This window comes from Cibotium barometz, chromosome 44 (genome assembly GCF_041138505.1).
Source record: "Cibotium barometz isolate CiBa-2024 chromosome 44, ASM4113850v1, whole genome shotgun sequence".
NCBI classification, from domain to species: Eukaryota; Viridiplantae; Streptophyta; class Polypodiopsida; order Cyatheales; family Cibotiaceae; genus Cibotium; species Cibotium barometz.
In genome coordinates this window covers 44514529-44528446 of record NC_141089.1, presented here as the reverse complement: position 1 = coordinate 44528446, position 13918 = coordinate 44514529, and the positions used below count along the sequence as shown (strand labels likewise).

Below are 13918 nucleotides of genomic sequence, written 5' to 3'. Positions count from 1 at the left end.
TTTCCTCCACTTCATCACCACCATTACCTTTTTCAACTCCTTTCCATCTTCACCATAATATTGTACTCTCTTGCATTCACTTTGCACTTTCTTTTGCAAATAATGTAGCTAGCACTATTTCCTCCATTGCTTGCCACTTTGTGCCACACTCCTTTTTACTTTATCACCAAAATTACTTGCCACGGATCTGTTGATGACTTCTTTAATGGATAGTGTTCCATAGGCATTACGTGGCTACATGAGAATGTCAAACATGGAGCAACACACATGTCTCCCATGGAGAGCTTCAAACAATGGCCTTGAGATAAGATGGATTGGTTCTTTGCCTTGCCATTTTTTCTTCCTCCCAATGTTACCAAGAGTATATGCTACTATTTCTACATTGCTTGCTTATACCACATTCCTTTCCACTTAAATCATCGAGAATACATATTATTTTAACATTGTACATATTTAACTACCTCTGTATTTAAAGCTATATGGCTATGGACACATAAAGTGGTGGTAAGTTGTAAGGAAGTGGATAGAGAAAAGAAGAACAAAAGCTAGGCACTAGGTGGTGCAGAAAGTGGAGACCCTGTATAGAGAATAACCCAAGAAGCGTCCCTTTGGACCCAAGTGGCCCAAAATGTAAAATTTAAAGTTTGTGAAGGTGACAATTTTGAGATGGCTTGATTTTCTTGACATCAAGTGCATTATTTGGAGTAGAAGATTTGCCATCATGAAGGGGTTTCTTTTTTTTTTAAGGGGTGGAATGCCATGTGTATAAAGGATGTGGAAAAAAAAAATGGACAAAGACATGCGTTGAAGTTTGCTGATTTGAAGAAATAAAGGGCGTATAAATTGGTTAGAAAATATGTGTAGGCATCGTGGATCAAAGATGTTCTTGAATCGAGTCCGAGGCAGGCTGCACATCCAGACGACGTGTGCTGTGCATACACGGATAATATACACACAAGACCCCTTCTTTTCCGTAGAAGGAAGAAAGCTGTCTTCTGTTTTGATCACCTTCTTCTTCGTCTTCATTCTGATCAGCACTGCAAGTCCGAATTTGAGTGTGAGGTTCCTCTCTCTCTCTCTCTCTCTCTCTCTCTCTCTCTCTCTCTGCCTGCTTAACGTTTTGGGTTCATTCTTTTAATTTTCTCTAAATTTGGGCTCTCTTGGGTTTTTGCAGCATGAGGCAAAGGAAGTGGGTTTCGCCCTGATCAACAGGGTTATGGTATGAGCCTGTGGCTGGTACCAGATATTGAGTGTTTTGAGATTGTTGGTTTCAGTCATTGAATTGCACCATTTTGATAGGTGGAAGGCCGATGGAGGATTGTGGTTTGGTTTTCTAGATGTGGAAAACTGATTTGAATCAATGGATATTTTGAGGAGGGTGGTTTTGGAAGTGGGTTTTGAGGACAACTGCCCTACTGTGATGGTTTTCTAGCTGTGTGGTTTTCCAGCTAGTGGTTTTGATGCTGGTGGGTTATTGGGTCTTTGGAGACGGTATCCCCCATGGGGGGGGACGGAAGGGTAGTGAGGTTGCAATGCAGTGTTCAGAACTATGCATGGGGTCGCATAGGCCAGCAGAGTGCAGTGGGCAGGCTCTATGCCCTCCAATCCAGGTCCCCCGTTGAGCAAGACAAGCCTTATGCAGAGCTCTGGATGGGCACCCATGACTCAGGCCCGTCCTTTGTGGTTCTAGATCATGACCATGATGAAGTTAATGATGCTAATCATGGGGTTCGTGATGTGGATGGTGCCATTGATGATGTCAATGATACTGTCAGTGAGGTTAAGGATGCTAATCCCAATGATAATGTTAATCATGGTGTTGATGATGCCAATGATGATGATGATGATAATGGCTGCAAAAGAAGATACATACTTCTCAAGGACTGGCTTTCAAGAAACCCAAAATTGTTGGGTGACAAGGTCCTACAGCGATGGGGCGCAGATCTGCCATTCCTCTTCAAGGTAAGAGAATTTTGCACAGTTCATCTCTTTCATTTATAGCTTTTAGTGGGTAATTGGAGGATAAATCCAATGCTTTCTGCTTAGCTTTTCATTGAACAATCTGCATGTCCTTTCAGTGTTCCATTGTTTTGAGAGGACAATCTCTTCAGTTTTCAGTGGGCAATTCCTTTGTTTTTAGGTTCTCTCGGTTGAGAAGGCATTGTCAATCCAAGCCCATCCTGACAAGCAACTAGCAAAGCAGCTGCATCAACTTCAACCCAATGTTTACAAGGATGCCAATCACAAGCCAGAGATGGCTTTCGCTATCACAAATTTTGAGGCATTATGTAGTTTTGTAAGCCCTCCAGTATGTATCCAGAGCTTTCTCCCTGATTATTCAATGCCAATTATGCTTCTCTTTGAATGCATAGCTTATGTGTAAAACACCCCCTTTTCTCAATCTATCCTTGAATGTTAGAACACTCTTTTTCTTCTGTACACACAGGAACTCCAGCATACAATAGAGACGGTGCCGGAGCTACGGCATGTGCTTGGAGAGTGCTTATCAGATGCTTTGATGAATCTCTCCATCACTGACTCGAGTGCAGAACTGGCTAAATCGACGTTGAAAGCTGCATTTACCACCATCATGACTGCAAGTAAAGATGTAATCACACATGCACTTACTCAACTCCTCTCAAGGCTTGTAAAAGCAGGACAGGTTAGGATCTCATTGATCTTATTTTATCCCTTTGACGATATCCGTTTTTAGAAGGTGTGGAGGTTTTCTGAGAGTTATTCAAAATGATGGCCAGGAACGTTTTTTGACTTCAAAAGAACTCCTTGTCATGAGACTTGCTGAGCAATATCCAGGTGACGTGGGAGTTCTGTCTGCATTTTTCTTCAATTATATCCAATTAGATCCGGGACAGGCACTCTATCTAGATGCCAATGAGCCTCATGCTTATCTCTCGGGGGAATGCCTTGAATGCATGGCAACATCTGATAATGTGGTCAGGGCTGGGCTCACACCCAAATATATTGATACAAATACATTGTGTACCATGCTAACATACAAGCAGGTAACCCTCACATCACATATCTCATCACCCCTTTTTCTATTTTGATACACTCTTTCCCATGTTATCATATGTTAGGGTCTTTACAGATGTGGTCCAGAGATCTGAACTGCCTGTTCCTCATGGGCAGGGGATCCCCCCCAGTCCCTCCCTGCAATGTCTGTGAAGACCCTTGGCCTTATTTGTAGAAGGTACAGATGTGCTTACACATGGTTACTACTCTTTGTGCGCAGGAACCGCCTCAGATTCTTTCAGGAGTTCGTGTGAATGAGTACACCAAGCGCTACCTACCACCATTTGATGAATTTGAAATGGATAGTTGCATTGTACCGCTTGGCCACACGGCAGAATTTCCCACCATTCCAGGACCATCTATTGTGATAGTTCTTCAAGGCACTGGTGACATGGCAGAACTCCACGAGAAAGTTCGATCCAACAGTGCAATACAAAGTGGAGACATCTTGTTTGTACCAGCCGGAACCCATTTCGAGTTGACAGCGAATTCAGATACAGATCTCCAATTCTACAGAGCAGGAGTAAACTCAAGAGTGCTCTCAGAGCATGTCAATTTGCTGTAAACCATCAATACCATGGGACATGCAATGGAAACTTATCTTAGTTTATCATGATTATTATCACCAAGAATATTATTTATGGGGTGCTGTTGATAAATATGATGCAGCTGCCTTTTTTGAAACCAAATGCTGTCTTATATGGTGAGTCCACTTCATAGAATTTAAGTCACTGACCTTATTCATCTCTCCTCTCTACTTGCTGGTGTGAAACGGCTCTGGTGCCTTCACAGCAAAGCATTGATGTACCTGGGTCCTACTTTCACAAATGAGCAATTGTACAGTTATGAATTGATGATCCCTTGGTAGTTTTTCTAGGTTACTGTAGCCTACCTAGGCACCAACCAGGAAGAGGAACATCTTGAGACTGAGAAACATACATAACCTTAACCTGCTAAGACTCAATACAAGGTGGAGACATCTTGTTTGTACCAGCCAGAACCCATTTCGAGTTGACAGCGAATTCAGATACAGATCTCCAATTCTACAGAGCTGGAGATCAAAGCGCGTTAGAGACAGCATGGTAAAGGACACTATGCAACGCTCACACTAGGATCAAGACACTAATGATAAGCACAAGTCTGCAAACTCCAAAAAAGTAGTATTACTCCCAAGACCGTACATCTTTTTTCCCTTTTTTTTCTTTTCCAAGAAAGAGACTTCTACTAAGTACGAAAAAAACATACAACAATCATGGCTATAAGCCGGAATTGAATAGAATCACCCCGATACGTAAGGTGATCTCAACCATTGAGAAGCATCATGATGCCATGAGAGACCTATGGGACTACAGGAAAAGAAAATGCCATGGTCCCCCTCGTGCATAAATACAATGCGCTTTGCTTGCGCAGCAGGAGAGGACCCTGAATATGAGCCCAAGTAGCCATGAGAGTATGGATGATATCACGCCATATAGTACTAATGCACTGAAACCCGAAAATTTGGACAGCCTCCATGCATCTCTCTCTTGAGATCTGCCATGCTGTAATATTGGCAACAATCCCAAACAGCGCCAATCCTTTGTTTGGGGGGTGTATAATCAAAGTGAGGGACATCCTATGATAAACCATGCTGGGCAATACCTCTACGAATGAAAACCACCGTGTAAAAATAACCAAAAGAAATGAGAGATTTGGCTCTTTCTGTATGAATGCCACAGCCTATGCCAATATTTGTGCTATATCACTGGAGAGATATCATAACTCTCCCAATGAGGCCTGAGAGTAGGGATCCTATGCATCTATCAAGTCATGTGAGAAGCCTGGCATTCCACACGGTGAAACTGAAAAAGAGAAGGCTTTTCAATGGATCAAAGGCATTAATCCACTCCCACTCTCTTGGATCCCACTGAAGATATCTGATACGACTGCCACCATATAGCCACAAACACCAAGAGCCATGCCAGTCACTATGTGAAGAGAAGGATCAATGAACCAGTGCTTCCCCGAATGACCAACAATCCTCACTGGACTAAGCCTAGTATCTGGGATGATCCCCTCCATGCTACATCTCAATGTCCCTCCAGGCATGATAGAATAGATAATGCAATCTGTAGCCTCGTGGCCTGGGAGAGCAATGACCTATAGAGATATGCCTATCCTCGAAAAGACTCCCAGCCAACTTGGATGATAATCTCCATGAAAACTCCCAACGAGCCACTCATGCGAAATAGCTGCATCAATCTGACAAATACATATGCGAGAGCCCCTAAGATGTTGAATGTATGCAGCTCTCTGATCCACTGAAAGACTCTTAAAGGTCTTCCAAGCAAGAACTATGTAAGTACATCTCTCCCATTCTGACCACTACATGTAACGAGATGTCGACCGGCCTCATCCCTAATGAACTCGTTCCACATAATAGGTTGTCAGTCGACCTCATCGAAAGACCTAGGAAGCCTTTGTCTCAAGAATGGTCTCATGCTTCTTCATGCTCTGACAATGGCTACAATAAGAGGGGAAGATGGTCCCCTGATATCAGCCTCTCTGAACAAAAACCGTGTGCTAGGTAGCCAATCTCTCCCAACATAGGGTGTACATTCAGAAATCTGAGACAAGAAAAAATCCTTCCAAGGCTCAAAGCCTGGTAGGAAACCTTTGACCACAAGTTTGCAAAGCAACGCCCTACATTGAACATCTAGATCAATAATATTCAATCCCCCCTCTCATCTGGGCTGAATAACTATGAGCCAAGACCTTACAGCTCTCTCTCTCTCTCTCTCTCTCTCTCTCTCTCTCTCTCTATATATATATATATATATATATATATATATATATATATATTTGGAGGTTGGAGGAGAGGTAGGCTCTTGTTACTCTAGGAATTTGAAAAATATCAAGGTGGGAATCATAAACATGCGAAGCCTAGGTCAACCCACTAGTCAATTTAAAGGACTCCAAAAGACTCTACTTTCCCACAATTCTCCTCGCATGACTCATGCATGCATTTCATTTTGAAAGAAAGCATTTATTTTTGACACCTTGATTTATCCAACCTTTGAACCTTGCACCCCTACAAAGGCCTTTAGAGAACCTTTGAACATGCACTTCTACACCAAAATTTATGTTCCTCCTTATCCAAACTAGGATTGCAAGATCACCATATTTATAATGCCTCCCCCTTGATCCAATAATCCTCGATCCTCGATCACATAGGTTTATTATAGGGTTGTCCCCTCTAGGACCAAACACTTTTTTTAATGCTGTGTAAGCATTGTAATAGGTTATTTTAGTGGATATGAGGTGAAAATGAAACTGCCAATGCAATAATAATAACGCTTGAAAGGTTTGGAAATTCAGAATATAAAGCATAAAAATCAATTATATTGCATATGAATTGCCTTTAAAAATCCAATAGTTTTTCTTGCATATGACCAGCCTGTTAAAGGCGACCATGTATGAACCCTTGTTAACCTTAGGAAATAAACAAACTTAACAAAACCTTTTTAAAAGTAAATGATTCCAAAAGGAAAAAATCTAAACAATGGTACCTTGCTTCTTTAGATGAATGTTTGATTGAGAACAATAGGACATAGGACACGAATGTGCCTTCACACTCTACTACAATCGTGGATTATGAAGCCTTCTTATAGGTTGAGAGAAATGGTAGTACTTCAAATTTAGCCCACAAAGGAAAATAGCAGCTGCATGATTTAAATCATTGAAAAAAGATGTGTTTGAAGCTTAATCAAGACTCTAATTAAAACATAATATGTGCTAATTAAGCATGATTGCATATTAATCAAGAAGCAAAAACAAAAGCTAGACCTAAGTTCATGATATAAGGCTCTAACGCCAACAAAAGACTTTTTCAAGATTAAGATAGCATGGTGAAGGAGATTATGCAAAGCTAAGAATTAGATTAAAACACCAATGATAACATACAATAATCATAAATACAAAAGTGCAAACTCCAAAAAGTAGTATTATATTATTCCCAAGGCCTTACATCGATTATGCCATATCGGAGTGAGGATGCACTTAGACCGTTGCCTAGTATACCAGAGCTCACATATGTATATGAAACAAACCAAAGTGAGGTGGAAAATCAACCTAATGACACATATAGGACTCCTAAAGAGTCTCTCTCTCACCTCTTTCTACTTTCTCAAATTCCCAAAACCTCCTCTTTGTAAAAGCTCATGCATCCATATAGTTTTTGAGAAAAGTGTCTCTTTTTCACACCTTCTACACTTATCCATGTACCTTTACGAAGACCTTTAGAGAACCTTTCAGTGTGCACTGCTAGACCAAGATTTATGCTCTACCTTGTCTAAATAGTAGTATCACCATATTTTGAACAAAATAAAGAAAGGAGAAAGACATATTAGATCCTTTAATTTATCCACCATCACAACCATGCCATATCCCATGATAATAAAAAGTAATGCCATATGACATAGACTGGAGCATGAGAGTCATGCTTTAGCATGAAATGAAAGCACCACATTACCCAATTCCCTAAAATGTTTAGGTACCATTGAAGAGAGCGAACATCCCATCCATTTACATCACTCACCACCCCTATATTTCCCAATACCAAGATAATGATGGGGAGAAAAGTCCACTAGTAGTCGAATCCCTTGACCCATGCAAACTTTTTATTGCCCACTAGTAGAGAATTGTAATCTTCCAAAGATCCATTAAAGCAATATTCAATTGTGTATATCCATTTCGTGATGATAACCTTGCATTTAAGGAGAGGATGAACAAGGTCCCGAGTGCACTTACTCTTAGGATAGATCATACTCACACTGAATGGTTACCATCCAACATTGTTCTTTCATGATTTGGCAAGAGTGGCGGCTCATGTACTATTAAGAATCATGGGTATCTAGAGCATACAACAATGGAAGCAATGGAAACAAGAGGAGAGCAAAGTGTAAAATAATGAGCAAGCATAAACAACTTACCGAATCATCATAGAGACTCCATAGCTTGAGAGAAGACACAAGATGTATAGAAAGTTTCTTGTATTGCTTTCTATTTCAACCACTCCAAAGTTGGCTTACCCTTCTCCTCCATGTTATTCTTGTTACAAAAAATAGGGTCGGCTCTACCAAGGGCTACGATTAGGCTAGCCCTAGATCCCTTTTCCACCCACATGCCCACTTTATTTGAGTGTGTTCACACCTCCGTTACCTCTTCCTCTCATCCTTAACCTTGTACATCATATATTTCAACATGTACCTTCAACATTTTGGCCATTTAGAGCAATAATTGATCAGGTTTGGTTGAGCCCCTTTTTTATGGCACGCATCTTGAATCAGCTCTCCCATTTAGGAAACGGCTTAACCCTTTTTACCCTTGCATGATCTCATCCTTTCTCCTTACAATCCACCTTCTCTAACACAAAACATCCATGAACCACGTTTTCCAAATCTTAGTCTTTCTCCTTACAATCCACCTTCTCTACCACAAAACATCCATGGACCATGTATTCCAAACCTTAGCCTTTGTCCTTACAATCCGTCTTCTCTACGCCACCACAAAACATCCATGGACCATGTATTCCAAATCTCAGTCTTTCTCCTTACAATCCACCTTCTCTGCCACAAAACATCCATAGACCATGTATTCCAAATCTCCCTAGTCCATCACTTACAATGTAATTGGAGGTACAAATAGTGGACCATGTATTCAAAATCTCCCTAGTCCATCACATACAATGTAATACTAAATTGGTGCTTTATCACAAGGAATAAGGATTCTAGAATATTGAGGGTTTGCTGAAGAAGCTTTATATAGATCAACATCCTGAGACTTGAGGTTAATCATGTAAACTATATGGAGGGCATGATGTAGCGCACTTACGTGTTTTTTTCATGGAGAATTAACTAATGTGCCTTAGCTAATCGATTGAATATAATACAATGAAACTTCACATGCAAAACTCTATTGTTGGTTAGGCTCAAACTTTATAGAGATGATGCAAAATAATATTTATCAGTCACATCAATGCCTCTCTCTCTCTCTCTCTCTCTCTCTCTCTCTCTCTCTCTCTCTCTCCATGGTTCCCCTCCCTACCCTGGTGCCATACTAGTAACCATGGTTACTCTCTTGCTTCCTTACTTTTTACTGTAAAAACCACCAAGGATAACTAGATAGGGTCTTTATCTTACTAGATTTAGGGTCTTTCTCTTACGGATTGGCTATAATTCTTAACCCATTCCTAGGGTTAACAAGAGCTACCGCCATTATCTTACATCAAGGAGTCAAGGTAGATACACCAAAAGGTCATACATTCAAGATATGAAGCAATGGTGTCCAAAGCTACAACTTGGATGGGCGCCCGTAATGGCCCGATGGAATACTTAAGGTGATTCCCGCTTCAAAAGCGTGTGATAGCAAATTAGGATGAAGTCCCAAGTGATTTATTTCATAGATATATTATGAGAGTAGTCATTGTAATAGCATTAGGAGTAGCCACTTGAAAAAACTCCTGAAAATGACTTATTTCTCTTAATTGATTGGTTTTTTAACATTAAGGGGATTAATCCACTTGAAGAGACATAAAATATAGAAAATATATTATTTGGAGTCCAAATTGATCATATAATTGGAGGAATTGGAGGAATTTAACTCTCTTTTGCTTAATTTTGCCTTAAAAGAAGAGATCAAAATTAAGAGTCTAATTAATCTCTAATTCACACATTAGTTGATGCACATAGCTTAGCAATTCTTTGCTCTATCCAATGATGTGCTCAATTGTGTGAATTAATTAGAGATTAGTGGTTAATTAGAGTCCTTGATTAGTGTAAAAGAGAGAAAGATTAGTGAAAAGATGAATCTTTGATTAATTCTTAATCACTTTTTTACATAACTCATTAGGAATAATGAGCATTCAATGAGTAGATGTCCATGAGTTGTCAAATTGTCCATTTTGGGAGTCATTTATGAAGGGTGTAAGAGGGTGTCATAAAAAGGTTGACTTTTTTTATTCCCACTTATCTTTATGGGAAAATGCCTATATCTCCCCATTTTAAAATTTAAAAAATATTCCCTACAAACAAGGAAATTTGGATTTCCCAGTACTCTTAAAAAAAATAATTTGAAAATTGGTTTGCGCATGAACCATTTCTACACTCACGCCTTATGGTCTCACGTCTAGCGTTCCACACCCAAAAAAAAAAATCAAATTTAATTTTTTCGCGGAGTTCACGGCCTGAAACCCTAAGCGTTTCATGGCATGAAATAGTCCCCCACGCAAAATAATAATAATAATAATAATAATTAATTTTTTCGTGAAGTCCAGTTCACAGTGTGAAACCCTAAGCATTTCACGGTGTGAGACACTAAGTGTCTCGCGGCGTGAAACAGTCCCCGTGTTTATAAAAAAAATCAAATTTAAGCATTTCACGACGTGACAGTGTCTCACAGTGTAAAACAGTTCCCGCGTCAAAAAGATAATAATCAAATTTAGTTTTTCCGTGAAGAATGAGTTCACAGCGTGAAACAGTCCCTATACAAAAAAACAAAAAAAAAATTGTGGTCTGGTTCATAGTGTGAAACCCTAAGCATTTCATGATGTGAGACACTGTCTCACGGCGTAAAACAGTCCCCGCGCAAAAAGCAAAAAAAAATCAAATTTGATAAAATCCGTGAGGTTCGTTTCACGTCGTGAACTGCACCTTGCTAATTTCAGACGTGAAAGGGGTTCTATCAGTGAAAAAAAACTCTTGAAAACACCCGTGTGTTCGAAGGCCTGTATCTCCTAAACCATGAGTCCGATGAAGGCGCTCTAGTGATCATTGAAAATTCGACATCGAGCTCTTCAAATTTGGTCTTGACTGTCCGAAGGCAAAATCGATCATTTTGGCCTCCGACTAGCAGCCTCAAAATTCGACCCGAAAATCAAGGCAAAAACAGCCCGAAAAGCACTGAAAATCGTAAAAAAAAAATAGCGTGAAAACGACTTCTAACCATATTCAGACTACTTTTTAAGGGTCTAAACGACAAAATCATGAATGACTTAGAGAGACCAAGTTGTAGTACTCCAAAAATACTACAACTCTCTCATATAGAGTTTTTTCAAATTTCTTTTGGAACACCTTCAAAAATGGGGTACAAAACAGGAAAAATTTTCCTGAATTTTTTTTTCATCTTGAGACAATGATGGAAAATAGGCTTTAGGACCTCCTCTTCCATCATGGAAGTTACTAGTATGCACTTTTTTCGAACAAATATTCCTAAGGTTGTTCACGTACGTGTAGCATCTAAGCTAATTAGGACAAACGGACACTCGTTTGACCCAACGAAGAGTACGCCAGGTTTCTTGAGGCTGTACTATGAGAAAATCTAAAAAGTTAAAAAAAAACATGTATGCTTGCTCACATTAAGGAGCAATTGACAGCGTCAGACATGGCAACGATTAAGGGACTACGTGGGCCGAACCCAATGGCTAACATCTTCGAGCCATTGAGATCTATGCCGCAACTGCAACTCCCAATACCATTTGCCATGCCAACAACAAGAGTGTCATCAAGTTTTACACCCCCTGTCACACTGCAATCCCATCAAGCTTTGGTCCTTTACCTAACATTTCCACAAATCCTATAGGTACCAACCCTTTCCAACCCCTAGATGCCCACTCCTTGGACATATTGACTAATCTAGAAAGGGGGGTTGCCCAAGGACTGAGTGAGTCCCTACCCATAAGAGCACTCACATTATTACAAGTCATTTTGAAGGTTTGTTGGTTCCGTACACAATACAGAGGTAGAGATGCTGCCATGAAAACAGAGCCCACAAGTTTTTGGTCTATTGACTCCGCGAAGTGTCTACGAGCAAGCAAAGAACCTTACCTTCTTCCAATACGCTGTGAATAAGCATTTTTTTACAAGAAACTAGATGGCAGTCCATGATGGCAAATTATGCAAGTCAATCCTTGAGGTCGATGAATTTTCGATAGCACACTTGCCTCCTTGCTCTTGAGGATAGTGACCATATTGATATCCAAGAAGATACATTAGAGGAGGAGTGTAAACATCCTGACCTCAATGTGATGGTGATTGCACAAGGAGATAGACCAACATCGTCTAATGTGAACGAGGAACATGAGTAGGAAGACGAGGACAAGGGGGGGACGAAGACCTCCCTGATCAGTTTCATCACAAGTGCCGATACTGCGGGTGCAAATGTAGATGAGTGCGAAGGAAAAATATTTCAGATCTATGTATTTAAGAATGTCATATCTTTTGAGATATTCGAAACTAGCTCAAATAAAAAATAAGTTTTCTGAGATATTGGAGTTCTGGGCTAATCTAGTATAGTTCTTGGACAGTTAATAAAATAATAAGTGAATCTATTATAAAACTAATATTTTGAGATGTACAAGATTCAAAAAGAGAAGAGAGAGGAGCAACAAAAATACAGATATGTAGATTTCCAAAATCATGGACAAATACGACGGAATAATGGATCCTATTCAATTCATTCAAATATTTGAACAGAGATGTGAAGCCTTTGGAAATCCCAACTATCCCACCAAGATACATGCGTTGTTAGTGGGAAATAGTCGATGGTTCATCACATTGATACCGTGATCAAGACCAACTTTAGAACCTTAAAAACAACCTTTATCCACAGCTTTTCAAGAAAAGGTAATCGCTGGAGTGTAGTGAAAGAACTCTATTCAATTGAATGTAAACCAAACAAAACCATTAGAGACTTTATCCTTCGATAAAGCTCTTGGACTCACGATGTGAGTCATGGGAAAAATTAAACGATTCTCAATTGAAGAAATGTTTCATGATGGGCTTAAAGAAAAACAACTTATACAACTTACTCATTGTATCCAATCCAGAAACATTTGATCAATGTTGTAAAGAAGCAATACGTTTAGATGACAACATGATGGAAGATGATCATGCTACGAGATGTTCCTCATCTAAACCAAGTGAAGCAATGGGGCAAAAGAAAGATTGACCTTGGAATTGTCATCTTGCCACCCCCTATGTGAACATTGTGGTACATCACTTGGGACTTCATCCTAACTTGCTATCACACGCTCTTGAAGTGGGAATCGCCTCCTTAAGTATTCCATCAGACCATTACGGGTCCCATCCAAGTTGTAGCTTTGGACACCATTGTTTCATATCTTGAATGTATGACCTTTTGGTGTATCTACCTTGACTCCTTGATGTAAGATAATGGTGGTAGCTCTTGTTAACCCTAGGAATGGGTTAACATTCCTCCCTTCCTTATGGCGCATTCCTCCCTTCCTTATGGCGATCGCATCCTCTTGATCGCGTTGAAGACTTTTGTGTGGGGAGAATTGACAAGCTTGTAGATGGCTTTGATGTTGAGTGACCTTCAGTGGTCTTTGTGAATTCATAAGGAATAAGAAAAGCTAGTCAGTGAATGAAAAGGTTAGTGGTTTATTGGGAATTCCTAACGGGGTGGGGAGGTGGGGTTTTTTGCGAGTGATTACATTTTTATATTTGTGTGAGCATGTTTTTTTTTGGGGTTTTTTTTTGCTCTTTGTTTTTGGCAAAATCATAAGCAAGGCTACATGTGATTTGTGTTAGTGTGGGGATGCTAAGAGATGTTAATAATGGGAAAGAAGAGAGGGAAGGATTCAAATCAAAATGAGATGGTGATTCTCAGTTCCTCATTTGATTCATTGAAGCGACATTCATCATTTGAAAAAATTGGCCTTTGATGATGTCCCTTTGTGTGGCAGGATTCTTGTCAAATGTTGTTTAGTAGGACTTGTTCTTGCATGCTTATTCCCATGTGCTTTTTTATGTTTTTATATATATTTAAGTGCTCTTAGGAAGCAGATATACATGAAGTACAAGAAGTGAGTCATATAGACTCTTATTGA

The 13918-nt window shown here is 39.8% G+C and overlaps 1 protein-coding gene across 7 annotated transcripts; it reads left to right on the top strand.

The window, feature by feature from the left end:
• Positions 1–845: 845 nt before the first annotated feature.
• Positions 846–3723, top strand: LOC147613332 (mannose-6-phosphate isomerase 1-like). 7 transcript variants are annotated; one of them, XM_086782634.1, is made up of 7 exons: positions 849–1057; positions 1175–1219; positions 1338–1962; positions 2141–2308; positions 2447–2662; positions 2757–3023; positions 3254–3723. In XM_086782634.1, the coding sequence occupies exons 3-7, from the start codon at positions 1501–1503 to the stop codon at positions 3596–3598; spliced, it is 1458 nt and encodes a 485-aa protein (XP_086638760.1). In that variant the 5' UTR covers positions 849–1057; positions 1175–1219; positions 1338–1500; the 3' UTR covers positions 3599–3723. The 7 variants fall into 7 exon arrangements, with proteins under 7 accessions (XP_086638762.1, XP_086638760.1, XP_086638758.1 ...); XM_086782632.1 differs by having other exon boundaries at positions 1175–1236; XM_086782635.1 differs by having other exon boundaries at positions 849–1062.
• Positions 3724–13918: the final 10195 nt, after the last annotated feature.

Excerpts from the sequence above, each read along its gene's own strand:
- LOC147613332 (XM_086782634.1), top strand. The coding sequence starts at position 1,501 with ATGGGGGGGGACGGAAGGGTAGTGAGGTTGCAATGCAGTGTTCAGAAC. Across the intron at positions 2,309-2,446 it reads GTAGTTTTGTAAGCCCTCCA|GAACTCCAGCATACAATAGA; the intron begins GTATGTATCCAG and ends CTGTACACACAG. Across the intron at positions 2,663-2,756 it reads GGCTTGTAAAAGCAGGACAG|GAACGTTTTTTGACTTCAAA; the intron begins GTTAGGATCTCA and ends AATGATGGCCAG.